The 27,929-nt window shown below is 39.7% G+C and overlaps 1 protein-coding gene across 2 annotated transcripts; it reads right to left on the bottom strand.

Annotated features, from left to right (window-relative positions):
• Window positions 1–451: 451 nt before the first annotated feature.
• ppp2cb (protein phosphatase 2, catalytic subunit, beta isozyme) lies at window positions 452–26,770 on the bottom strand. Of its 2 annotated transcripts, none has more exons than XM_072256380.1 (7): window positions 26,442–26,770; window positions 15,916–16,125; window positions 15,558–15,731; window positions 12,947–13,036; window positions 9,567–9,728; window positions 7,987–8,105; window positions 452–1,099 (listed from the first exon to the last, which is right to left on the bottom strand). In XM_072256380.1, exons 1-7 carry the CDS (start codon window positions 26,541–26,543, stop codon window positions 1,027–1,029), a joined length of 930 nt encoding a protein of 309 aa, XP_072112481.1. In that variant the 5' UTR covers window positions 26,544–26,770; the 3' UTR covers window positions 452–1,026. The 2 variants fall into 2 exon arrangements, with proteins under 2 accessions (XP_072112481.1, XP_072112482.1); XM_072256381.1 differs by lacking the exon at window positions 26,442–26,770 and adding an exon at window positions 20,455–20,548.
• Between the last annotated feature and the right edge of the window lie 1,159 nt (window positions 26,771–27,929).

Below are 27,929 nucleotides of genomic sequence, written 5' to 3'. Positions count from 1 at the left end.
TTGGCAGCAGTACATTGCAATATATAAAACTAAATTCCAATAAAACAATATAAAAAACTAAATTAGTAGTGCAGAAAAGAGGGGAAAATACTGAGGTAGTGTTCATGGGTTCATTGTCTGTTCAGAAATCTGATGGTGGAAGGTAAAAACTGTTCTTCAGCAATGGTAGCAATGAGAAGAGTATGTGTCTTGGGTGATAGGGGTCCTTAGTGATGGATGTCACATTTTTGGCTTTGGCATCCAAAAATCTTTAAAAGCACAAGGTAGAATTGAAGAGGTTAGTGTCAAAAGTATTTTTAAAAATACTGAAATGTAAATAAAATATGCTAGTGTGGGGGAAAAACAGAAATCAGAAGTTTTAGTGTATTCTCAACACTGATTTCATTGTTAACGGGAGAGAAATACAAATTATGATTTAATTGCCTGAAGTACCTTCCAGAAACCCAATGACTGATTATGTGAAGTAGTTTATTGTTCAAATACACCAAGTTGCAAGCATTCTTTGTCAAATATATACAGAAAAAAGTACAGTAACACAACAGTGATTCAAACATCAAAACGGGACATTTCTCTAACACTCCAGAAGGAACATTGTGTGTCTCCTTCAAGCATTGGTAGCATACATTCAGAACATGTGTGGCTTGCTTAAAAAATGATACTGAAAACCAATACATGCCTGCTAAAACTACAACTTATAATGTCATGACTGTTGCATTTTGTCCTGTTTATCATACCATCTTTACATCAATATTTCACAGTATCTGGGTAAAACAAAATGACGAATGACAGCAGGCAAAATTTGATTATGACCAAATACCATTTGCTTCCACTTAGAAACAAAAGTAATCATCGCCAAATTGTGCTCAATGTTCCAGGCATTGGACTGCCTTTAGTACAGCATATTTGGTCCGTGTTAATGCTATTATGTTGTGACAAACAAAAGTAATTTTAGAAACATTTAAATTATTGTTGCTTTTTCTGGAGCAGATGAACTGCTGGCGTGGTTGTAGTGTACGAAAGAATTCTTTACAAGAAATAGTCTGGAGTACGTCGAGTGACATGAGGTTCTCCACGGCGAGGTGCAGGATCAAACTGAAGACTGCAAGAGGAAAAGATGCACTTAACATAAGAAAGAACATTGATTGGCATTAAGATACAAATTTACCACTTCATGTCAAATGGGACATTGGTGCTTTGCAATGACAAGAGTGTGGTTTCAAAAAAATTACCAAGTTCAACAACACTTCAAATCATAAAAATTGTGCCAATATATGGTGCTAAAATGCTTTTGATGTTGTGTGAAATCAAAATCACAAGTACCACATACAGGTTTTTTTTCCAAAGTCAAAAATCAAAAATTCTTACTTTCAATTCAATATAAGTGATAAAATTTCTGCAATAAAATATAACACATCAGCTACAATCAACTCAAATTAGAGTAATATAGATTACAATAAAGTCCATTTTAAAACTAATATTCCAGACGTTACAACTTGTAAAAAGGATTTGGAAGTTATATACTACAAGGCTACTAAGGAATGAATAATATAAACATAAACTAAAATTTATTTCAATCATATACTGCAATGCAGTAAATTTCTAAATCTACTTTAAACCTCTGAACAGCTTGTCATCATTAAAGATGCAATTGTTTTGCTTATAATATGACAATCCTCTATAGGCATAACATTCAGATTAACAATGCCTCTGTAAACAAAGATTTATGAACACAAAACAGAAGTATACCATGTTATATAAATTTGAATTCCTAAAAACTAAATGTCCCACATACCTGTAAAGTTTAAAATCCAGACACAACAGACTGCAGATGCTAGAATCTGGAGCAACATACAAGATGCCACAGTGGCCAGGTCTCTGGCAGAGCCTAGTTCTGTGGCTCAGAAGAGAAGGGTGGGTGTGAGGAGAGCAGTAGTGATAGGGCTTTCATTGGTTAGGGGAACAGACAAAAGATTCTATGGACAATCGCAAAACTTCCGTATGGTAGGTTGCCTTCCAGATGGCAGGATCGGAGACATCACAGACTGAATCTACAGCATTCTTAAGGGGGAGAGTGAGCAGCCGGTAGACACTGGTACCAACAACATAGCTAGGAAAAGGAATAAGGTCCGGAAGAGTGAATATAGGGAGTTAAGGACAGAAGCTGAAAAGCAGGATCTCAAGGATGGTCATCTCTAGACTGCTCCCTGTGTCATGCATCAGAAAAGGTAAAAACAGGATGACATGACAGGTGAATACAAAGCTGCTGGGGTGCTGCGGGGACATGGTTTCAGATTTGTGGATCATTGTAATCTCTCCTAGGAAAGGTATGGCCTGTATAAATGGGACAGGTTACATGTGAACTCGAAATGGGCTGAAATGTGTTTTCATGAGAAGCATTAAGAACAAGGGTGATGAACTTGGAGCACAGATTAATAGATGGAATTACGATGTTATGGTCATTACAGAAACTTGGCTGTCACAAGTATGTCGCTTGACATTACAGGAGTTTAGATATTTCAAAAAGATAGTGAGGAAAGTAAAATGGGGGAGGGGGGAGTGGTATTTGTAAGAATAGTGAAACAGCTGCAGAAAGGGAAGACATCATGGAGGGATCATCTACTGAATCACTGTGGAAGTGTAGAAGCAGGAAGACAGCAATTACTATTGATAGTATTCTATAGGCTCCCCCATAGCAATGGGGACACTGAGGAGCAAATAAGTAGACAGATTTTGGATAGGTGCAAAAATAACAGGGTTGTTGTCATGAATGACTTAAACTTCCCTCACACCATCTTAGTCCCAAAGGTTTAGACGGGACAGAATGTTAAGTATTCAAGGATACCTGATACAGTATGTGAACAAACTGACTAGAGGCCGTAATGGAATTAACACTAGGCAATGAATCTGGTCAGATGACAGCCCTCTCAGTGGGTGGAGATTTCAGAGACAGTGACCAGAACTCCAACCTTTAGCATTGCCATGAATAAGGACGTGCAAGAACACTATGGCCATTTATGGGGGGGGGGGTGATAATTAAGACAGTATTAGGTATGAATTTGGGAGTGTAAATTGGGAACAGATATTGTCAGGCAAATGCACTGCAGAAATGTAGAAATTGTTTAGGGAGCAATTGCATGGGGTTCTGGATAGGTGTGCCTCATTGAGACAGTGAGGAAGCAAAAATAAAATCCTGAGGGCCCTTGTTACAAAGTTGCCAGGAAGGAGTTTAAGAGCGACATGGAAACATCAGGCGTGGGTGAGTAAGATTAACAAAAAGCCCAAGGTATTCAACATGTGAAAATGGAGGATTACTAGAGTGAGGGTAGGACCACTCAGGTATAAAGGAGGAAACGTGCCTGGAGGTGGAGTAGTGAGAGAAGGTTAATGATGAATACTTTGCTTCACTGTTCACCAGGGAGAGGGATTTTGACCAATGTGCTGGAGCACGTCAAGGTTAAGAGACTGTATTAGAGCTTCTAAAAAACATTAAGCTAGACAAGTCCCTGGGGCCAGATAGGATATACTCCTGGCTAAAGGATGGAATTACTGGTGAATCGATGATCTTTACGTCCTTTCTGGATGCAGTAAAATCAGAGGTTTGGAGGATAGCAAATATTGCTTCATTGTTCCAAGAAAGGTAATAGAGATATTCCTGGGAATTATAGATGAGCGAGACTTACGTCAGTGGAGGGTAAACTATTGGAGAGGATTCTTTGCAACAGGAATTACGAACATTTGGAGAAGCATAGCCTCATAATGGGTTGTCAGCATGACTTTGAGAGAGCAGATCATACCTCAAGAGCCTGATTGAGGTACTTTCAGCAGGTGACAAAACAAAATGAAGGTAAAGCATTGAATTTTAAGGTGCATAAGGATTTTTGTAAGTTGTTTGACAGGGTTCCCCGTGGTAGCCTCATTCAGAAAATCATGAGTGATGGGATCAATGGAAACTTGGCTGTGTGGATTCAGAATTGGCTTGTCCACAGAAGGCAGAAGGGGTATATGGGGCATATTCTGCCTGTCAGACTAGTACATTCTGGTGACTAGTGGTGTTCTGCAGGGATCTGTTTGGGAAATCCAGCAGTGATTTCAATAAATCTCACTGGATGAGGAACCAGAAAGGTGGGTTAGTAAACTTGCAGATGACAAAGGTTGGTGGTGTGGTGGATAGTGCAGGTGTTGGTTACAATGAGATATAGACAGGATGTAGAGCTGGGAGAAGTGGCAGACAAAGTTCAATTTGGAAAAGTATTAAGTCATATACCTTGGAAGGTCAAACTCAAAGGCAGAGTGCAAAGGTAATGGCATAATCTTGTGGTCCAAGTCTATAGGTAGGTCAGCACAACATTGTGAGCTGAATTGCCTGTATTGTACTGTCCCATGCTGGAGAAAAGGTTTTAACTTGAAGCAACATCTTATGCATTGCTCCTAACTTTAAAACCTTGTTTGTCAATAAACTGCTTGCATAGGTTTAAAAATAGCAATCCTAAATTAGATAACGCATTGATCCTCTTTCCAGAAATTCAAAGGAATCAGGGAGGATAGTATTGAAACTTAGCAAATGTTGAAGGGCCCCAATAGAGTAGATTTGGAGAGGATGTTTCTTATGGCGGGGGAGTCTAAGACCAGCGGGGACATCCTCAACATAAAGGGACATCCATTTAGAACGGAGATGATGAAGAATTTCTTTAGCCACAGGGTGGCGAATCTGTGGAATTCATTACCATGGGCAGCTGTGGAGGCCAAGACCTTGGGTATATTTAAGACAGAGGTTGATAGATTCTTAAAAACAAAATACTCTGCAGATGCTGGGGACAAAGCAACACGCACAACACGCCGGAGGAACTCAGCAGGTCAGGCAGCATCCGTGGAAATGAACAGTCAACGTTTCGGGCCAAGACCCTTCGTCAGGACTGAAGAGGGAGGGGGCAGGGGCCCTATAAAGAAGGTGGGGGGAAGGGTGGGAAGGAGAATGTTGGTAGGTGCCAGGTGAAAAACCAGTAAGGGGGAAGATGAAGGGGTGGGGGTGGGGATAGCCAGGAAAGGTGAAGAAGGAATAGGGGAAAGCACAATGGGTAGTAGGAGGCGGAACCTTGAGGGAGGTGATAGGCAGCTGGGGGAGGGGGCAGAGTGACATAGGGATAGGGGAAGGGAGGGGGTAGTTTCACTCTGCCCCCTCCACCAGCTACGTATCACCTCCCTCAAGGTTCCACCTCCTTCTACTACCCATTGTGCTTTCCCCTATTCCTCCTTCAACTTTCCTGCCTATCACCTCCCTACTTCCCCTCCTCCACCCCTTGATCTTTCCCCTTACTGGTTTTTCACCCGGAACCTACCAGCCTTCTCCTTCCCACACTCCCCCCACCTTCTTTATAGGGCCCCTGCTCCTCCCCCTCCCTCTTCAGTCCTGACGAAGGTTCTCGGCCCCAAATGTCGACTGTTCCGTTTCCACAGATGCTGCCTGACTTGCTGAGTTCCTCCGGCGTGTTGATAGATTCCTGATTAGTTCCGGCATGAAGGGATAAGGGGAGAAAGCAGGAAATTGGGGCTGGGGGAATAGATTAGCTATGATGAGATTCTGGAGCAGAATCTCGGCCAAATGGCCTAATTCTGCTCCTATACCTTATGGTTTCAACCCATAAAGGACAAAAACAGAGAAGAGAGCTAGAAAAAAAAATTTGATAGAAACAAATTTGTTTAAAATGCATACATAGAAAAATAATTGCAGGCTACACATCTGAGTAAAAGCCCTGGATTAAAGGAATCAAAGGCTCACCAGCATACCCTGTACAGCACATGGAACAAGTCACCAAGGAACAATGCATGGAAAACTATAACTTAACAGAAGTATTAAGATTTTTTAAAAAGAAACTGCCTGAGAAGTTGAGTGCAGGAACTGGAAATAAAAAGTGTGAAAAAGATTTGAACCAATATCTTTCTTTCTTTTCAAATCTTTTTATTGTTATATTATACAAAAGAAATAACACCAGTATATTGAAGTAACAACACTTACAATGTCTCAAAAAAGACATTATCTTAAAGATTGAAGAAAAAATTGTGATAACAAAAAAAACCTAAGCAGAAAAAGTGAGGAAAAAAAACCCATTAGGCGTACAACCCCGGAGCCATGCGTCATACAAAAAGCTTCTAAAAATAAACATCAAACTGCCAGCAAGAAAAGAAAATATACCAAAAAATTTACAATTAGACCGTGGGAAAAAATCTATCAATTAGCTCAGATGATAATAACAAGCAAATAAGCCCCATCTTTTCTCAAAATCAAATAAAGGTTCAAAGGTTCGACTTCTAATTTTCTCCAAACTAAGACAGCATCACTTGAGAGAATCATTGTGACAAAGTGGGAGCTGATGTATCCTTCCACTTCAACAAAATGGCCCTCCTACCTATCAATGTAACAAATGCAACAACATGTTGTTCAGACTCAAATACCATGAACATTTTGAGGAATTATTCCAAAAGGCAGAGTTAATTTATTAGGTTGTAGATTAATTTTAAGTGCTTTAGAAATTGTTGAAAAAACTGACTTCCAGAACTGTTCCAAAATAGAACAAGACCAAAACATATGTGTCAGTGTAGCTATCTCAGTTTTACATCTATCACAATAACAATCAACATTAGAAAAGATTTTAGAAAGTCTCACCTTCGTCAAATGATAATGATGTACAATTTTAAATTGAATCAATGAATGACTAGCACAAATTGAAGAGTTAACCAACTTCAAAATCTCCATCCAATCCTCCATCATAAAAGTCAAATTGAGTTCCTTTTCCCAATCCTGTTTAATCTTAGATAAAGGACGCGTATCCCATTGTAATAATAAATTATTATTCTTCCAACAGAACCCTTGATCGAAGGATTCATACTCATAATAGTAATTAACAGGTCAGCCTCCAATATGTAAGGAAAATTACTTAAATACTTTTGTAAAAAACGTCTAACTTGAAGGTATTGGAGGAAGTGTGAGTAAGAAGGAGAATATTTATCAATTAATTGTTCAAAAGACATCAATCTTCTTTAAATAAATCCAAAAAAGAATTAATACCTTTATTTTTCCAAAGTAAAAAACTGGAACTGAAAGTTGTAAAAACAGTTTTATTTAACCTCGTTATTGGGAGCTGCTTTACCTATACAATTAGCTAAGGTTGTTAATTTAAACCTATATCCTGTGATTAAGTATTCTTTACAAATTTGGCTCCAGTTCTGCAATCTTTTTTAATCTTAAAAATTTAAACTTTGTAGTTTAATTTATCGAAATTACTTTTTAAAGCCTTGAGTGATCCAATTTTTTTTTACTTTGAACCAATATTTTTACTACTTCATTCATTGCATATTGCCTGATGTGCAAGTTATTTCATCTCTAATTGCCTTCAGATGCTTAGAAATACAGAACCAAAAATGATTTAAATTATTTTGTCTTCATATCAGTGCGAGAAATTGTAATTAGCCCTTCAAGAAAGCTGTAAAACTAAGTTTGCATCATGTACACTGATGAGTCACTTTCTTATGCCCATTGTCCTAATTTTTACCTTGCTCCACATAAATGATTGAACACATTACTAGATACAAGCATTACCCGGTGAAAATTAAACTAGGACTTAAACTTAGTAAGTTAATTATTAAACATACAAATCAACATTTTATAGCTTCAACTAAAACAAAATACTGGCAATAAAGGCAATATCTGAACTGAGAAACAGCTAATATTTCAGGTCAAATAATCAAACTAGGTATTAAATTTTTCAGGATTTGTGGGATGTTTAGTATTACTTAAACTTAGGAGCAATGCAAATTTCTGATGAAGGCTCTTTAACTTGAAATATTGACTACTTATCTTTCCAGATACTGTCTGACTCAATTGTCTCCAACATTTCCTTTTTCTGTTCAGATTTCAAAGATCTGCAGTTCAATAGCTTTCATCTCAACTTTTCATAAAACTAATCAGTTTAATACTTATCAGATACTTACAATGAATACTTCAGTGTATCGTCTAGTTCCATAATAGCAGCTTGATTACCACAGCGATAACAATAGTTGGGAGCACTGAATATTGTCACCACATTTCGGTCATGGCACCAGTTGTATCCCTGAGATGAAGCAGATGAAAGCTCTTTATCTCGTAAAACAGAATCACTATTCCCAATACAAAAGATCCTATTACATTATTTTAATAGCATCAACAGAATAAATTTCTTCTGTACAGCATGAGTCATTCAGCAAATCCTCCAGTCCCTTTATAAGTTTTCATACGTCTACCAAAAGATCAAGTAAATAAAGATGATTGAGGACTGAAGGGGCATGTTAAGAGTGTTACTACAATAGCTATTTAAAAATACTAGGATTGTATACAGATTTATCTACACAAGCCAAATTTACAAGTTTTTTCTGAAAACTTGCATCTTTACTTCAGGGTCAGGAGATTAAACTTGTGCTGTATGTACACCACTGGATACCCTTCTTTTCCTAAACACAGGTAATGCCAAGATTGTCCATTTGTTCTTGCAGACAGCTTCTTAGTCTTAAGTAAAACGTGTTCTGTTTCAATTTAAACCTAATGAAAAGAAAATGGAAATTTAGGTGCAGCTGGTCTAGGTCTGTTAGTACTGCAATCATAGAGAGCAAAGTTAACTCAGCATCACATGCACTTTTAAAATTCCGCATCATGCCTTTGCACTGTACTGCTGCCACAAATCAAATTTCACGTCATCTAAGTCATAGGTAACAAATCTGATTCATGTATATTTATCATGAACAGGATTTCTTATAATAATAGTCTAGATTTATATAATTGCCTATTAAAATAGAACAATTTTCTTGGCCTTCAATCAGATTAGCTAATATCTTGATCTAAAATTTTGCAGAAGCATTTATATGTAACAATTGGTCAGCATGGTTTTCATATACAGCAAGTTATAAAAACTAGAAAAAAATCAATACACTGTCTAATAATGCCATCTGGTTTTGCTATCTGATAAAACTAGCCATTTATCAGCCCCTCCAAATTTGCTATTAATTGTTAAGTAAAACTCAAATTATGAATACAGATTCCATGAATTAAAAAAAAACAGCTGAAGTTTTCAGGAGTTACAGTGCTTTTCACACCAAAAGTTCACTGGATGATCTTTTGCTCAAAACATTGCAAACATTCCCCCCCCCCCCCACAACCAGAACTTTGTAACAGACTACGTATATAATAGGCTTGGTATTATTTAATATACTGCAACTGCTTAAACCACACTGCAAATCAGCACCAAAAGACAACTCTATACTGTAAAGTATTACCGAACACATTTATCTTTCTAAGCCAAACAGGCATATAAAGCTAATGCATGTGATGCTGAGTTAACTTTGCTCTCTCTGATTTCAGTACTTGACAGACCTAGACCAGCTGCACCTAAATTTCCACTTCCTTTTCATTAACTTTAAATTGAAACAGAACGAGATTTTTAATAAAAGGCATAAATAAATATTGTGCTTCTTATATCTCATTTACAATCTAAGAGTTCACAGTTCTACTTCAATATACAAGTTAAGTGCATTTTCCCTACCTCCATTACAAGTTGATGAGCCCGAGACACCAGAGTGAGCCCATTTGCATGATTAAAAGTTTCAGAAATGTCCTGTCCAAAAGTATAGCCGGCACCTCGAGGAGAAATTCCCCAACCACCACGATCATCAGGATCAGACCAGAGCAGATCACACATTGGTCCCTATTTGAATGGAACAGAAAAAGGCAGAATTTAAAAAAAATCTCAGATTAGGTATTACCTAAAATATTGGGGGAGGGGGTAGAGGAGCAGAAACAGTCAACACTTTCAGTTTAATGATCTGTAAGGGATATAAAGACACAAGACATCTACGGTAAACACCGCTGATGCAATTGCTCTTCTCCTAGCAGCTTATCTATAAAATTAGCTTTAGGCTCAATTCTAAACAGTTGAAAAAATTTAAATACAAAAGAACCCTAGGCAACTAGCGTAATCAATAATTAAAAGACTGTCCACTTTAAAATGCTTAAATACTCTCAAACTGAAACAAAATCTAAATTAACAAATACTTTAACCTGTCAAAGCTGTCCTCTCTGAATTCAACAGAATTAATCTGTGCCAGGTGCAACCTAGTACTGGATGGTCTTACAGATTTGCTAATATAACAGATGGTGAAATACTTGGGTTTTCTTGCTAGACTCCCAAGAGTCATCTAACATTGATGTTTATACAGGAAAATACAACTGTAAGTAGTTTAAGTAGTTTGTTTGCAATTTGAGATTCTGCATTTAAGATACCAAAATTACTGAAAGTTATACGGGGAAATGTCAGCAGCCTGTCAATTTATTATAAAACTAAGCCATTCAATTCATATTGGTCTAGTACATTTACACTAGTCCAAGTATTTGGTCACTAGAAAACCTTTGTCTTAGTAAATTTATGTTGTGCACTAGAAGTTAATAAAGGGCATGAAGTGAGAGAAGGTTCTTGGGGAACTGAAAGGTCTGAAGGTAGATTAGTCACCTGGACCAGATGATGTACACCCCAGAGCTCTGAAAGGTGGCTGAAAATAGTAGAGGCATTAGTAATGATCTTTCAAGAATCACTAGATTCTGAGAAGACTGGAAAATTGCAAATGTCATCCCACTCTTCAAGAAGGGAGAGAGGCAGATGAAAGCAAACTATACAGAAGTTAGTGTGATCCCAGAGGTTGTAAAGATGTTGGAGTCTACTATTAGGGATGAGGTTCCAGGGTCACTTGGATCCACATAATAGGCTGTAGTCAGCATGGCTTCTTCAAGGGGAAATCTTGCCCGACAAACCTGTTGGTATTCTTTGAAGAAATAACATGCAGGATAGACAAAGGAGTATTGGCTGCTGTATACTTGGAGTTTCAGAGGGCTTTTGACAAGGTGCAACACTAACAAGGTACGAGCCCAAGATTCTAGCATGGATAAAGCAGTGGCAGATTGGCAAGAGGCAAATAGTAAGAATAAAGGGAGTCTTTTCTGACTGGGTGCCAGTGACTAGTGCTGTTCCAGAGGGGTGTGTGTTGGGACCGATTCTTTTTACGTTATGTGTCAATGATGATGGAATTGATGGCTTAGTTGCAAAGTTTGCAGATGATATGAAGATAGGCAGACAGCCAGGTAGTATTTAGGAAGCAGAGGTGCTACAGAATGACTTAGACAGATTAGGGGACTGGGTGAAGAAATGGCAAATGGAATACAGTGTTGGGAAGTGTATGGCCATGCACTTCAGTAGAAGAAACAAAGGATTGGCTATTTTCTAGATGGAGAGAAAATACAAAAACAAAAGTGAGGTGCAAGAGGCCTTGAGGGCCCTTGTGCAGGATTCCCTAAAGGTTGATTTGCAGGTTGAGCCTGTGATGACAAAGGCAAACATAGTGTTAGCATTTATTTCAAGAGGATTAGAATATAGAAACAAGGATGTGATGTTGAGAATTTATAAAATATAAAGTGAGGCCTCACTTGGAGTACTGTGAGCAGGGTTGGGTCTCTTATCTTGGAAAGGATGTGCTGAAACTGGAGAGGGTTCAAAGGAGGATCACGAAAATGATTCCAGGATTGAATCGCTTGTCATATGAACAGCGTTTGATAGCTCTGGGCCTGTATTCATTATAATTCAGAAGAACGAGTGGGTGACCTCACTGAAACCTATCCAAAGAGTGGATGTGGAGAGGATGTTTCCAATGGTGGGAGAGTCTAAGACCAGAGGACACAGCCTCAGAATAGAGGGGCATTTTTTAGAACGGAGATGAGGAGTAATTTATTTAGCCAGAGAGTGGTGAATCTGTGGAATTCTTTGCCACATGCAGACATGGAGGCAGAGTCTTTATGTATATTAAAGGTAAAGGTTGATAGATTTTTGATTGGTCAGGGCCTAAAGGGAGACAGGGATAAGACAGGGGATTGGAGGCAAGAGGAAAATTGGATCAACCATGATGAAATGGTATAACAGACACAATGGGCCAAGTATCATAAGATATTGGAGCAGAATTATGCTATGTACAGCAGAAGGCTAGCACATAGAACAGTACAGCACAGGAACAAGCTTTCAGCCCACAAGGCCTTTGCTAGTCATGACACCAATCCAAATAATGTCACCTGCTTTACATGGTTCACACCTCTCCATTCCCCATCAGTTCATGTGCCTGTCTAACTGCATCTTAAACATTGCTGTCAGTGAACACTCAGCCAGTTGATCGGCACAGGTCTTTAGTACTTGGCCAGGTACCCCATCTAGGCATGCTGCTTTCACCCTCTTCAAGGATGCATTTGCATCTGCCTCAGAGAATGAAATAACAGAGCTGTTGTAGGCTACGGGAGTTCGTAAAGGAGCCTTGATGTTTTGACTATAAAAACTAGGATAAAATACATTGACCTTATCTGGGAGCGATACCTTGTCACTTATTATGTCGCTTGGTTTCACTATGTAAGAGGTGCTGCCACAACTGTCAAGCATCCTTCAGTGATTCAAACTTGCTCTGGAATTGCTACTTCGTTTGTCTCCACAGGTAATAACAGAGGAGGGGAGGGAACGTCGACTCAGACCATGAGAGGCCTGCGTCGGGCATTTTCATGCCTTACAAGGCGCAGATTGGAAGTCTGTGTGGGGCGCCACTCCTTGCACAGACTAGAGCAATGTGTGATTAAGTGCCTTGCTCAAGGCCACAAACACGCTGCCACAGCTGAGGCTTGAACTAGCGACCTTGAGATAAATAGACAAACGCCTTAACCACTTGGCCACATGCCCAACACAGTAACAGAATACAGGATGTAATAACAGAAGACAGGATGAAACCCAGGCCACTAAGAGTTGTAGGACAGCAACCTCCCTAGCTGCACTCTACATTTATTGCACCACGTCAAAATAACTTTGTAATTAGTGCTAACCAGACAGAATTGTAGGCAGTTTACCTCATGTGGCACTTCCTGCAGCCGATCCAAGGCTCGAATGTGATCCAATGTGTCAATGGATGGAGAAAGTCCACCATGCAGGCAAAATATCTGTGGATTACAAAACAGTAATTTTTAAAAACTTATCTACTGGGTATACTGGAAAAATACTCAGATCACTACAAAATGATAACTTTAAAAAGCTTACACAATAAATGTTAATTACTTTAAAGATAGCAGAACAAATTTTTGTGTACGTTTTTCTTTTATTTGCAATTGATTCGGAGTAACATCCTTGTCCTTCATAATCCTCATTGATTAGACCAAGTCACAAGACAAAATCCATTTAAAAATGCACCAACCCAGAAAAGGGATTGCAAGAAATATCGAGCAACACATGCAAAGTACAGGAGGAACTCAGCAGGTCAGGCAGCATACATGGAAAGGAATAAAGATTAGCACTTGACGCCGAGACCCTTCATCAGGACTGGAAAGGAATGGGGAAGATGCCAGAATAAGAAGGTGGGAAGCGGGGCAGCAGTAAAAGCTAGAAAGTGATAGATGAAGCCAGGTGGGTAGGATGATACAAGAAGATGTGAAGTGATAGAAGGAAAAGATAAAGGGCTGGAAAAAAAAAGGAATTTGAAAGGAGAGTGGACCTTGGGAGAAAGGGAAGGAGGAGGGGCACCGGGGGAAGTGATAGATAGGTAAGGAAGAGAGGTATGGGGAGGGAGAGCTAGAGTGGGAAATTGAAAAACAGGGAAAGTGGAGAGGAAAAAAATTACCACAAGTTGGAGAAATCATTATTCATATGATCAGATACCAATGCACCAACCTACATCAGGTCTCACCAATGGTGAGGCGGCCGCATTGGGAATGCCGGATACAGTGGAGAACCCCAACAGATTCACAAGTGTTGCCTCACCTGGAAGGACTGCTTGGGGCCCCCAATGGATGTGAGAGAAGAGGTAAATGGGCAGGTGGAGCACCATTTCTATTTGCAGGGATGACAGCCAGGAGGGAGATTAGTGGGGAAGAACAAATGGACGAGTAAATCACAAGATTGCTGCTGGAAGTGGTGGTGGAGTTAAGATGTGTTTGGTGGAGGGGTTCAATTGAAGATGGCAGAAGTTGCAGGGAATGATGTGTTGGATGTGGAGGTTCATGGGGTGGTAGTTAAGTACAAGAGGAACTCTATCCCTGTGAAGACGGTGAGAAGATGGGGTGAGCGCAGATGTTCGGGAAATGTAGGAGATGCAAATGAGGGCAGCATCAATAGTAGAGGAAAGGAAACCCCATTATTTGAAGGAGGAGGACATCTCTAATGCCCTGGAAAGAAATGCCTCATCCTGGGAACAGACATTGGAGACAAAGGATTTGAAAAAAGGAAATGGTAATTTTACAGGAGACAGGTGGGAAGATATATTGCGAAGATAGCCACAGGAATCAGTAGGCAAGATATCGGTAGATAGTTTGTCTCCATACGTGGAAATAGAGATAGAGAAAAGTGGAGGTGTGCCAGAAATGGACCAAGTGAATTTCAGAGCAGATGGAAGTTGGAGGTAAAGTTGATGAAATTGATGAGCTCAACATGGGTGCATGAAGCAGCAGCAATGCAATCGGAAATGCAGTGCAGAAACAGTTAGGGAGCGTTACCAGGGAAGGCTTGGAGTATGGACTGCTCCACAGAGTCAACGAAAAAGCAGGCGTAGCTGGGGCCCATGAGGGTGTCCATGGCTACATTTTGAGTTTAGATAAAGTGGAAGGAGACTGTTGAGGGTGAGGACCAGTTCTGCCAGATAGTGGTGGAGATTAAAGAAACAGAGAGCTTTAAGGTCCTCTTGATGGGGTTAGAAGTGTATAGGGCCTGGCCATCCATGGTGAAAATGTGGTGATCAGGGCCAGGAAATTGAAAGTTGTTGAGAAGATAGAGAGCATGTTAAGTAATGTAAGTGGGAAGGGACTGAACCAAGGGGAATAAAATGGTGTCAAGGTATATGGAGAGAAGTTTAGTGGGACAGAAGCAGGTAGAAACAATGGGCCTACCTGGAGAGTCAGGTCTGTGGATCTTTAGGTGGAAGAAATGAACAGCGTGGAGTAACTGAAATATGAGATTGGTAGCAGTGAATTGGCGATCTCCAGATTTGATAAGGTTTGTGATGGTGCAGGAACAATGTCCTGATGGTCCTGAGTGGGGTCTTTTACAACAGGAAAGAAATCTTCCTAATAAGAATCATCTCTATCCATCCTAGGAGTCGCTAATATTGTATTGCCTATTCATTAGATTCATTGTAACAATCTACGATTTAATCTTAAAATTGATTAGTATAGTAGAAAACAAAGTTTGAAAAACATTTTGAGAAAACAAAAAACACCAACTTACTACACCACCTTGCTTATTTTGCAGGGAATGAACCCTTAAGCTGATTTTCAATCATGAGACTTGGCAAAATATATTGGAATTAGAGACTGGTGCCTTCTGTGCAAGTATACTACTGATAGCAAGAGAAAAACAATTTGATATCCTGCTCAAATCAAACCATTGAAGAGGATTTAAATACAGTACAACCACTCAAAGAAGCCTTAAAAACGCGCAAAAAATGATTTTACTTAAATAAATAACTCTACTCACCTGACCATCTACTAAGGCTGTCAAGGGCAGATAATCAAACAGGTCTGTGAAGTACTTCCAAACACTAGCATTTCCATATTTTCTTAAACATTCATCATAAAACCCATATACTTGTGTGATTTGTCTGCTTTCATGGTTCCCTCGTAATATTGTGATGCGTTCTCGATATCTAACCTATCAAAATACAACAATTAATATGGAACAACGTTCTCACTAGTTATGCCTTAGAACCAACTATTAAAGAACCATAAGCAGTTTTATCAGTAGTTCAAATAGTAACTTGCAAAGTAAGCATTCATGATAAAGCCAAATATAACATAACAAAGGAGTATACGAAATAGTAAAGGAAATAACATACCTTCAGTGTTACGAGCAATGTCACAGTTTCAACTGAATAATAACCTCTGTCAACATAATCTCCCATGAAAAGATAATTGGTGTCTGGAGATCTGCCTCCAATTCTGAACAGTTCCATTAGGTCATGAAACTGTCCATGAACATCACCACAGACAGTGACGGGACATCGTACTTCCTGTACATTTGACTCTTTTGTAAGAATTTCTTTAGCCTACAGAAGAAAACAGGGAGGAAATTTAGTAACAAGTTCTGGAGATCCAATAAATAATAAAACAGCACACACAAAAGATGAGTATTAAGACTGACCAAATATCACAAACTAAAGCGACTTAGTATTTTAATGAGTCCTAGGAACACTGCTTGGTGTATTTTGTTTTCCATGGAATCTATTAAATGCACACCCTTTTAAAACATAAATCAATTGAGAATACATTTACTTTGTGCAAATGTAAAGCAGTACTGCCAACAGGAGTGAAAAGTACATGTGTCCCCCACCTTTCAAACATTCGCTTTACGAAACCTCACTGTTACAAAAGACTTACATTGTTCCCTGTTTTCGCTAACAGAAGGTGTTTTCACTGTTACGAAAAAAGGCAGCGCACGCCCCGAGCAGCTGCTTCTCCCCCCAGATTCGGAACTGCATTTGAGCTGGCATTGCTTAAGCACGTGCCTGTGAGCAGCTGTTAGCAAGGTGAGTTCTAAAGTATCGGAAAAGCCTAAAAGAGCTCGTAAGGGTGTTACACTTAGCGTAAAACTAGACATAATTAAGCGTTTCGATCGTGGTGAACGAAGCAAGGACAACATGAGTTTGGCTTGTGGAAGTTGGCGAAGATGATGTTGAAGAGGTTTTGGCATCCCATGACCAAGAACAGATAGATGAAGAGCTGATGCAATTGGAAGAGGAAAGGATAACAATCAAAACAGAATGCAGTAGCAAACGGACCGAAAGTGAAGTCGTCCAGGACCTGAACGTGAAGCAACTGCGTGAGATTTTCGCTGTAATGATAAAGTACGACTTTAATTTTGAAAGGGTACGTCGGTTTAGGGCATATTTGCAAGATGGTTTGAGTGCTTACAAAGAACTGTATGATAGAAAAATGCGCGAGGCTAAGCAGTCAAGCAAGCCTTCCAATCAGCCACAGCAGACGAAACTCGACCTTTGCCATCGAGGCAGGCAGACATCGAAGATGATGATCTGCCTGCCCTAATGGTAAGAGACGACGATGAGATGACACCCCAGCCCCCAGGCTGCGGACCGATACATTGCCACGGAGAATGTAGCAGTAGCTGGGACGCACCTAACACATCTTTAAGAAGAAAGTCGAAATAAACAAGCTAATTAATTAGGTGCCGCCCAGCACGTAAATGTCGGCCCAGATTAGAGGCGATTGCCAATTGCGTCGCCTCTGATCTGGGCCGACATTTATGTGCCGGGCAGCACCTAATTAATTAGCATGTTTATTTCAGCTTTTTTCTTAAAGACGTGCTGGGTGCGTCCTGGCCACTGCTGCACCACTGCATGCTTTGCAGATCGGTATTAGTCGGTGGCCTAGAGGGTGAGGGCCACTGCACCACCCCAACCTCCCACGACGACAGCCTAACACACCATCGTCAGCGTGCTCGGCGCTGTCTTCCAGATTCCCGTAAGTGATAAGACACTGTACATACATTATTTCTACTTTATATGGGCTGTGTATTTTTATGCGTTATTTAGTATGATTTGGCTAAAGGTTACTGGAGAGAGTGTTTCTGCCGGGAGTGCTTGCGTGAGATTTTTGCTACCGAGAACAGTGCAGCAATGATTGTAGAGAAGTATTTCTACTTTATATAGGCTGTGTATTTATCATATTATTCCTGTTTTTACTACATGTTACTGTTATTTTAGGTTTTATGTGTTATTTGGCATGATTTAGTAGGTTATTTTTGGGTCTGCGAATGCTCACAAATTTTCCCCATATAAATAAATGGTAATTGCTTCATTGCTTTATGACATTCCGGCTTATGAACCGTTTCATAGTAACGCTCCATCTTCGGATCGCTGGGGAAACCTGTACATTGGCATAAAATATGAACCAGCAATAGTATGGCTGTATTCTATGCAAAAAAAGATAGCCAGTTGAAATTAATTTAATGATTTGCAGTGGCAAATGGGAATAATTTTGGAAATATCAGATATTAAACAATGTGGTGACTATTATAGTCAAAAAATTTCACTGATGACAGTAGCCCTCTGACTCCATCTCTCAGCAGGAATCAGGATCTTCACAAGAACGTATTTCATGGTCTTGTCTCCTTTACATAGTACCTATTGCAACAGTGTTCCTCTTTCCTGTCTGCATTGTATAAAGTGAACCTGCAGCACCTACTGCGTGGTGCAAGACACTGATGCCTCAAAAATACTCAAAGCAAGATTCTGCATTGGCAAAGTTATTATGTGGAACAGGGAGTCTGTTTTAACAGCTGGATGAAACATAAAAGCTATGTTTATTCTTTGCAAACAGCATAGCTCAGTAAACCACTTCCACCAAATCAATACTGTATTTTTCATTTCATGAACCAGATGTCCAAGGGCATGGAGAATTTTTCAACTCAGAAGCAGCAGCTGCCCCACCCATCTGTGCAAGATGAATAAGCTTGACAGGCATGTAGATTGTTCTCCCAGAAAGATTCAACACAGAAAGCAGTTACTGTTCAAATACAGTACACAGATTTCATCTCTGCCACTTCGCTAATTACTTTGTACAAAAATTCTTTCCACCTCTTCTTAAATTGACGGCTTCCCAATAATTCTGTATTCTGTCAAGCTAAAATAAAATGTGTTACTTTGCTATACTAATTATTGTATTACACTCTTTTAGGGATTACAATCCCCTAGTATGGGCTGGAAAATAGTTAGAACTGGAGAATTAATATCTAATACATGCTACTAAATAGATCAATTAGCCTTTCTTATGTTCATGACGTCCAAAATATGCATTAGAAGTTGTCTGTTTTCAAACAAATATAGTGACCAGTCTTTTACTCTTCTTTACACCTTATAGTAAAATTTAATCTGTTACGGTTTTATATAATATAGTCACTACCTCATGTTTCCTGAAGATATATGAAATTTAAGTGAGACTAATTTCTTACAATAAAAAGGCAAACTGGGTGCTTAATTAGATGTGTACCATCTTGAATGCTTCCTTACTTTGCTAATGGAACAAACATAGGGACTATTTAGAGATATTGTTGCAATTAACTGACACAGTGTAATAACTACAATTTCATGTGTATGGATGGCCCTTTCATTTCATAGATATTGCATGAAACAGCTTGCATCAAAAGTTAGCCTTTAAGCTGGCTCGAATCATATCCACAATGCAAAAGAGGAGCCACTTTTGCATAGAGTGGATAAGTCCTGAGGTCTTGACCAAGAGTATTCTAGGACATTGAGAGAGGCCAAAACATTGCTAGGACTCTGGAAAATTGTTAATTACAGGCAAAGTAGCAAAAGACAGAATAGACGTTGTTCCCTAGCTTGTTGTTGCGGCCATTAAGTAAAGGCTAGTGACCCGAATCTCAGTCATGGGCACGTTGCTGGAGGGGATTCCACACTGCATTTGGAAAGGCAAAGACTGATTAGTGATAACCAGCATGGCTATGTGCATGAAAAATAGTGGCTCAAGAATTTGAGTGAAGCAGTGACGAGGATTGATGAGGGTAAGAAAACAATTTCTAAAGATTTTAATCATCTACGAGTCACAACTGTTAGATCACAAGGGATCCAGAGTGAACTAGCAAACTGGACACAGAATTGGCTTGGTAGTAGGATTAAGAGAGTGATAGTAGAGCAGGGGTCCCCAAATTTTTGCGCTGTGGACCGGTTTAATATTGACAATATTCTTGCAGACCAGCCGACCCGGGGGGCGGGCAGGGTTGCCAACGGACAAGAGTAGCAGTCAAAGAAAGACTACAATGACCTTGAAGCCTTGCGCAGGCACCAGTGCGCATGCGTGACCTGCACATATGTGTACCTGCCAATATTATTCTCTGCAAAGCGTTTTTGGCGATTCTGTTCGGGGGGGGGGGTGTTCATCACGACTGGAATATTGGTAATAAGGGACTAATACACTCAATTTCGTTTCTAAAAGGGTTTATCTAACGAATTTAATATTAAACACACAGCGCATATTTTCCTCGCATGAATATAGTGATAAGTCAATCATCAAGGGAGGACAGGGAGCTTGAAGTGTTGAACGAACTTCCAGTAGAAGTGGTAGAGGCAGGTTTGATATTATTTAAAGAAAAATTGGATAGGTATATGGACAGGAAAGGAATGGAGGGGTATGGGCTGAGTGCAGGTCGGTGGGACTAGGTGAGAGTAGCTTTCGGCACGGACTAGAAGGGCCGAGATTGCCTACTTCCATGCTGTAATTGTTATATGGTTATATCAGTCACTTATCAGTCAATAGCATCATAACATTTTAAGTAACGTTTGGATATTATACACACAGCACATATTTTCCCCGTATGAACATATAAAATCATTCCAACACACCAGTATTGCTGAATCAGTAGGAACCCTGGGCTTGTTTCCCTGCAACAAGACAGTCCTATCGAGGGGTGATGGGAGACAGCGATACTCGAAGGAGGTTCCTTATGTCCAGTCTATTTAGTTTTCGTCGCATTCATTGCAGAGATATGTTGGAAATGGAAGCAACGTTTTCAGTTCTTTCGTGGCTTGACTTTGATCCAGAATGCCGGCAGAGATGTTATGTCAAACATACTTTTCAGCCCGCCATCATTTGCAAGCTCGAGGAGTTGATCTTCTTCCCGCGCTGACATGGATGATGCGCTGTTAATGACCTCGCGTGTGTTCAAGCGCAACAGTGGGCATGACAGGGAATGAGGAAAGGTGCTGCTGACTCCTATCGCCAAATCATATCATTTCCTTGAGGCCCGGTAGCAAATGCTCTGCGGCCAGGTGGTTGGGGACCGCTGTAGTAGAGGACTGTTTCTCAGATTGGAGGCTATTGACCAGTGGTGTGGCCCAAAGGTCAGTACCGGGTCCATTGTTTGTCATCTATAATAACGAATTGAATGAGAATATAGTATGCATGATTAGTAAATTTGCCTATGACACAAAAACTGGTGGTATTATGGATTGTGAAGGTTATCTAAGTTAATAACAATGATCTAGATCTGCTAGGAAAGTGAGCCAAGGGCTGGGACATGGAATTTAACTTGGACAAGTGCAAAGTCTCACATTTTGGTTAGTTAAACCAAGGCTGGACGCACAATAAATGGCAAAGTCCCAGAGAATGCTGTAGAACAAAGAGAAATAGAGAAACAAGTACAGTTCCCTGAATGAGGCAACATAAGGAGAGAGAGTAGTGAATTTTGCCTGCTTGTCTTCGTCAGCCAGGGAATTTTAGTACACAGAACGGGGAGCTACGCTACAAAGTGCAAGATGTTGGTGAGACATCACCTAGCTATAACGACGTCACCAAGTTGTTGTTCTGATCACCTAGCTATAAGGATGTCACCAAGTTGGGAAGGGTACATAAAAGATTCACAAGGATATAATTGGGTGTGGAGGATTGGAGTTTCAAGGAGAGGCTGGGACTTTCCACTTTGCACCACAAGAGACTGATGGGTGACTTTTATAGAGACATAAAATCATGAGGGGCATAGATAAGATGAATAGACAATCTTTTATCACACGGTAGGGGAATCTAAAACTAGAGTCATACATTTAAGGTGACTGGAAGTTTTTAAAAAGGCAGCCGAGGGATATCTTTTTGTACATAGAGGGTGACTGGTATGTGGAACGAACTGTCAAGAGGAAGTGGCAGGGCTAGGGTATAATTATGACATTTAAAAGACATTTAGACAATTATATGAATAGGGACTTGACTGCTTACACTTCCCGTCGCCTCGGGAAGTAGTTAATATATTGAAGGACATCTTTCACCCTGGTTATTCTCTCTTCTCCCATTGGGCAGAAGATACAAAGGTTTGAGAGGATGCACCACCAGACTCAAGGACAGCTCCTATACCATCAGATTCTTGAACTGACCTTGCATGTTAAAAGATGCACTGAACTCTATTATCCAATCTACTGCTTCACAGCTCTTGCACTCTACAACTGCAATTACTATATTTTTCATTGTTTTCTTTTTTACTATATTCTATTTTCTTTTTACTATCTCAGCGTAATTATGTATAGTGTGATCTGTCTGAATGCCATGAAAAATCAAAGCTTTTCACTGTCTCTCAGAACGTGACAATAAAAAAACAATACCAATAGAGGGACACGGGCAAAACACAGACAAATAGGATTAGCTCAGATAGGCAACTTGGTTGACATGAATGAGATGAGCCCAACGGTCTGCTTGCCTGCTGTACAACTCTATGATTATTTCACTGCAGATGCTAATGGACCAAGTGTACACATCTATCATTCATGGTATTCAGCTTTTAGAAATCAATTAGAACTTTTAATCTATTAATAATGATTTAAATCCAGAATAAATAAATTAAACGTTAGATTTATCTGCAGTTGCTTGACATGTTTGTAGAGGGTATAGAGGGTGCTTATTCATGTTTCAGGCAAAACAAGAGATCTCATTGATGGATAATAGAAATACAGCAGTTGAGAGCACTGTGATTTACGTGCCCTGCAATTTCAAACTATCAAAATATTACTTGTCATTGTCTGTGGCTTTAAATAGCAGTTTAAAAGCTATTAAAAAGGGTATTGCTCATACTGAGGGTTCATACAATGTTTTCAAATTGATTAAACTGATCTTTGCAGTGGAATGCAGTTATTCTGCAACCATACATAGCAACTAAAATCAAAATTGTGCAAAGCTAATGCAATATTCAGTTGGTGATGCTTCATAGATAACTTTCTCAAATAAACATGAACAGATGCACAATCAGTTGATTGATATAGATTCTACACAAAACATCTGAAGTAGGTGTATATAATACTAAATAGAGCCTTAGAAATATATAATTACATTCTATTAGCAGCTAAAGCAGGGAAAGGTGACAATGGCTCTCTGCAGCCTTTATCTCGATTCCCTTTAATACCTTTATTCGTACATATTTTCTTCTCCCCCCGCACATCCTACCTGAAACATGAACCAAAAACTACCTTCAGCCTTATGGCTGTCTAGGTCAAACAAAAATAAAGCTTTCACCAGAAATATTTTATCCAATGACATTATTTTCATTTTGATGCACTGTGCTGAATTTAGTTATTCTTTAGGGACAGAGACCCAATTTATGATACTGACGGGTAACAAAGCTCAGTTACAGTCTTCTGAATGCACAACCAGAGGTCACAAACAAGCAAAAATGTTCAGTTGCAAAGTGTCAGATTTGCATTCCACTTATTCTTGAAATTGAAAAACTGGTTCTAAAGATATTCTCCAAGCATTAAAATTGAATGTCATTCCTGATTTCACATGACATCCCATGACTTGTAAATAAAGCCGATGAGATTACTGTCTGTTACATGAATGTCCCTGCAATTGATCTTAGTTGGCTATATGGTTGAAATTAATGCGTGTAACCTTAAGATAACCCACCACAACATCCTTCTATAGAATCCCAAATAAAAAGAAAGATTTTCTGACAAAAATTCTTAGAGGCAAAATATGTTTTACAGTAGTAATTTCTCAGTTCAAAACCAAACATGATAATGTTATATATCACTGCATTTATAGAGGAAACAATACCAGCAATTTTCAAATCAAGCTACACATCTCAATCAGGCTATGAGGAGGAAGAGAGATTAGTTTTGCTACTCACTATCACCAGGAAAATCTACCACGTGATATCAACTCAGTTGAGGAGACTTGTAAACAATCACTCTCAGAACTTAAAGTACTATGTACTTTGAAGCAAATGCCTGGAAGGTCTTAGCCATTACCTGGATGGACTGTACAGAACTCTACAAAATATTAAATACATTCACAGAATAGAGTACGAAGATCACTTAAAATATTCTGTTAGAAACTTTGGTTTAAGTAGAAATTTATCAAAAGACCAAAAAAACCACGGAATTATTCATACAAGTAAAATTTCATTTTTTGAAGTTAATTTGATGCCACAGAAGTACATATCCTAAATATTAATAGAATGATGCCATTACGTTAATGAAATTAAACTAGGAAGCACTAACCTGAACAGACATAATTCTCTTGGAAACTTCATACTATCCAGTATAATATACTGCACTTCAACACCAACATGAATATCCATGAACATCACCCATACCTAGATTTGATATTACAGGAAAAAGGCAAAGTGGCAGCCTCTCACATATACCATCTAAGCAAGAAGTTTCATAAAATAGAGTTAGGCTAAAACATTTATTCTTTCACATCTGGGTCATAAACCAGCCTGCACAAATTGGATGAAGTATTTCTTTCCAGCTGTAAAGGGTTCTGTTAAGAACTTCGTCACATTTGTCCCAGAAATATTTCCCTAAAGCTGAACAACTGAAATCTGCAATAGCTTTAGCATGTGTATTAAACCAAAAGCTTCCCTCTTTCATTATTACCTATAAATTAGTATCAAGCATTTTCACTCATGAATGGGCAAGTGTTCAGTTGATAAAAGATGATGCCAAAGAGCTAGAGTCATACAGCTGAGAAATTGGCTATTTGACCCACCAGGTCCATCTTGACCATTTTGCTTTTATCAAGATTGTATCCTTCTGTGCCTTGTCTATTTTAAGTATTTGGATAAATGCCCCAAATGTAGTAATTTATCCAAACCCACTTTCTTCTCTGGCAGCAGATCCCTATGTCATCCTGTTTTGAAACACCTACTAGGGATGAAGATTTTTACCATCTAACCTACTTATGCGCTCATAATTTTGTATTTTTCTATCAGGTTGCCTCTCAGCCTCCACTGCTCCTGGGAAAACAAGGTAGCTTAACCAGTCCCTCTTTCCATAGCTCAATTACTGGAGCCAACTGCATTCTCTAATGCAAGAGTAAAAAGGCAGGAAACTGCACACAAAGGTAAATGATAGCCAAAACAAACACACTATCAATGGAGCACTGTAGAGTAAAAATCTTAGAACAGTAATGATGATGATGGGTACAGCTTTCATTAGTTGGGGTCACATCAGAAATTGTGTTTCTATCTGCAACACAGCAGACTTAAGAGCAGAATCCAACTGGATGTTCAAAATTATTTGTTAAAGAACCAGAAGGAAGGCAGGGAGATATAGATGTTGCAGACTGGAACAGGATGATCAAAAGGGCAATGACACCAGATTCACTGGCAACTTTCAAGAAGAAAATGTCGAAATACGTTAGCAGTAAAGATTTGTGAGCCTCTGGGAAAGCACAAATAACAAGACTAATTGGGCCGATCTTTCAAAAGGCTAGCAAACTAAGCTTGAATGGCTGCAGCATTGGATGATTCTAAACAATATATAGACATTAAACTCAAATATATTTAATACTTAAAACATTAATAGGCTTTTAAATTGGAACATAAGTGTTGACTGCACTAAACCGTGTTCATTTGTAAAGCCACCAATCTTCAAAAGAAATTTTTAAATAACTGCAGGTGATGAAATTGTAAATAAGAGCAAACAGCCAGAAATGTTCAGCATACTATGAACTAAACAGAGTTTAACTTTCAGATTAATGACCCATCATCAAAACAGGAATATTGGAAAAATATACAAGTTGCAGAGGGAATCTTAAAATCCAACTGTTTTTTCTCCACCTCAGGGTCATTATCATGAAATGTTAACTTTATCACTCCATCTACTGAATATGCAGAACAATTTGTTTGGAAAGTGACTTAGTAAAAAAGTTACTAGTACAAAATAAATGCATGTTGGAAAACTGAAAACAATCAAATTGCTGGAAATATTCAACAAGTCAGTCAGCATTAGTAGATAGTTCTGTTATGTTCTCTGTAAATAAGTTTTTAACTATGTCTGTGTACATGTACTACAGTATATTGAAAAAAAGCCCTCAAAATTATACAGCAAGTTTACCAGAGAAGAAAAAACACAAGACAGGTGACAGAACAATTTCATCATATCTATGGTAAAATCAAGAGGCTGAAAATTCTAGGCTTACTCGGGAGGTCAGACAGCCTCCCTGAACAGGGAAACCAGGTTTAAGACAATAATTGGGAAAGGTCAGTGTTGATTCTCAATCCACAGATGCCGCTTGACTTCATTATTACTTCCATTCCCTCAAATCTGTTTCGGCCTCCCAGCAGCTGTTATCATTTGCCTTTACACTCGTGGACCGGGAGAGTATGAAATCCTTTGGCTGCACCTCAGCACCGAAGATGTCCGCAGCGACCGGAGGATGGGGGCGTGATCTGGGGCCCACTCTTTGGCAGCCGGAAGCAGCGGCGCCCCGCCCGGCCTATGGCGCACAATCTGGCGGGGTAAACGTGGCCTAGCCTCGGAAGGCCCAGACCCGGTTGGTCAGACAACAGCAGGGCCGGTTCAATTCCCGGCCTCGATCTATCTCCACCCCCAACCCCACTCACCTTCTCACACAGCGTCCGCACTTGGTTCTCGTTCAGTTGCTTGCACTCGTTCAGCTGCTCGATCCATTGGTCCAGCTCCTTGGTGAACGCCTTGTTCTCCATGGTTGCCGGCCGAGGCGGCCGCCGCTTCTGTTAACGGTGGCTCGATGAGATGGAAGGGGTGCGGGTTAACAAAAAAATAACAAGCCCCGGCGGTTCAAGGAGCGGCGATCGATCAATAACATGGATCCGAGAACCCGGCAGTGTCCGTGAGAGGAAACCAGAGCGAAAAACACCCAGCACCCGCGTGCGCGCGCGCGCGAGGGAAAGACAGAGCGAGGAGACTGCCTCGTGGCGCGCGCGCGCGCAGCGTGGGCGGGCGCGTGCACGCGAGGCCCTCCGTTAAGGTTTGAATGAGAGTGAGCGCGTGCACGCACGCGTCCGTCCGGCTCGCCTCTCCCTCCCCCCCAACGTTCTCCTGACGTCATTGCTCAGGCATGTACGTCGTCGTCCCCCACCCACCCGACACGGAGGGTCCCGCGGAACTCCAGTCACCGGTTCCTTGCGCCACCTGCTGCTGGGAGGATGCAGGATTTACAGTGCAACACGAAATTCCGTCACGGAGGAGGTACAGGACCGATCATTTACACCCAATGATTCCGGAACAGCTGCCTCCCCTCCGTCATCAGATTTCTGAATGGTCGAGGGCCTCATTAGTCCTTTCTTTGCACTATTTATTTATTTTACAATTCATTGAAAGCAAATGAGAGTGATTTGATAGAAATATACAAAATTATAAGGGACATAATGTAGTGAGATAAAAGTATACAAAATTATGAGGTACATAATGAAGAACAGGCTTTTCCCACTGAGATTGGGAGAACTTCACTCAAGGTTATGTGAGTGTGGAATGAGCTACTAGTGGAAGTTGTGTATGTAGGTTCGATTGCACCACTTAGAAGTTTGAATAAGCGAATGAGTGGAGGATTATGGTCCAGGTGTTGGTCAATGGACTACGCAGAATAACAGTTCCACATGGAGTTGATGGGCTGAAGGGCTTAGTTTTATGCTCCTCAATGCACACCCCAATCTCATACATACTTACTGTAATTCAGTTTTTTAAATTATGTATTGCATTGTACTATTGCCACAAAGACAACAAGTTTCATGACATATGCTGGTGATATTAAACCCGATTCTGATCCAGAATTTTTGAAACACAGTACAAATACAAATTCTTAAGTTATTTCAGGATTATAAACCCTAATGCAGAGTTTTTATCACACTGAGAAAGGTTTAATGTGGATACTCTAAGAACACTGAAGTGGACTAGTGGCAACTTTAGTAACAAGTTTGTGTAAATTAATTTCTGCAGGATCTGTTTAGAATGGATCTTTTGAAAGTTTATGATAGACTCAGTGTCAGCTCTGAAAAAATTATAATGCTTTTTGAAAGGAAATATTTAAATAAACATTTAATAGACACTGTATCAAATGTGTCTATCCATCA

Source organism: Mobula birostris, chromosome 4 (assembly GCF_030028105.1).
Source record: "Mobula birostris isolate sMobBir1 chromosome 4, sMobBir1.hap1, whole genome shotgun sequence".
Taxonomy (NCBI): domain Eukaryota; kingdom Metazoa; phylum Chordata; class Chondrichthyes; order Myliobatiformes; family Myliobatidae; genus Mobula; species Mobula birostris.
The sequence above is the reverse complement of the archived record's forward strand: the minus strand, read 5'-3'. Positions and strand labels throughout refer to the sequence as shown.

Excerpts from the sequence above, each read along its gene's own strand:
- ppp2cb (XM_072256380.1), bottom strand. The coding sequence starts at position 26,543 with ATGGAGAACAAGGCGTTCACCAAGGAGCTGGACCAATGGATCGAGCAG. Across the intron at positions 15,732-15,915 it reads CATTGCTCGTAACACTGAAG|GTTAGATATCGAGAACGCAT; the intron begins GTATGTTATTTC and ends GTATTTTGATAG. Across the intron at positions 8,106-9,566 it reads CTCATCAACTTGTAATGGAG|GGATACAACTGGTGCCATGA; the intron begins GTAGGGAAAATG and ends GCTTCATCTCAG.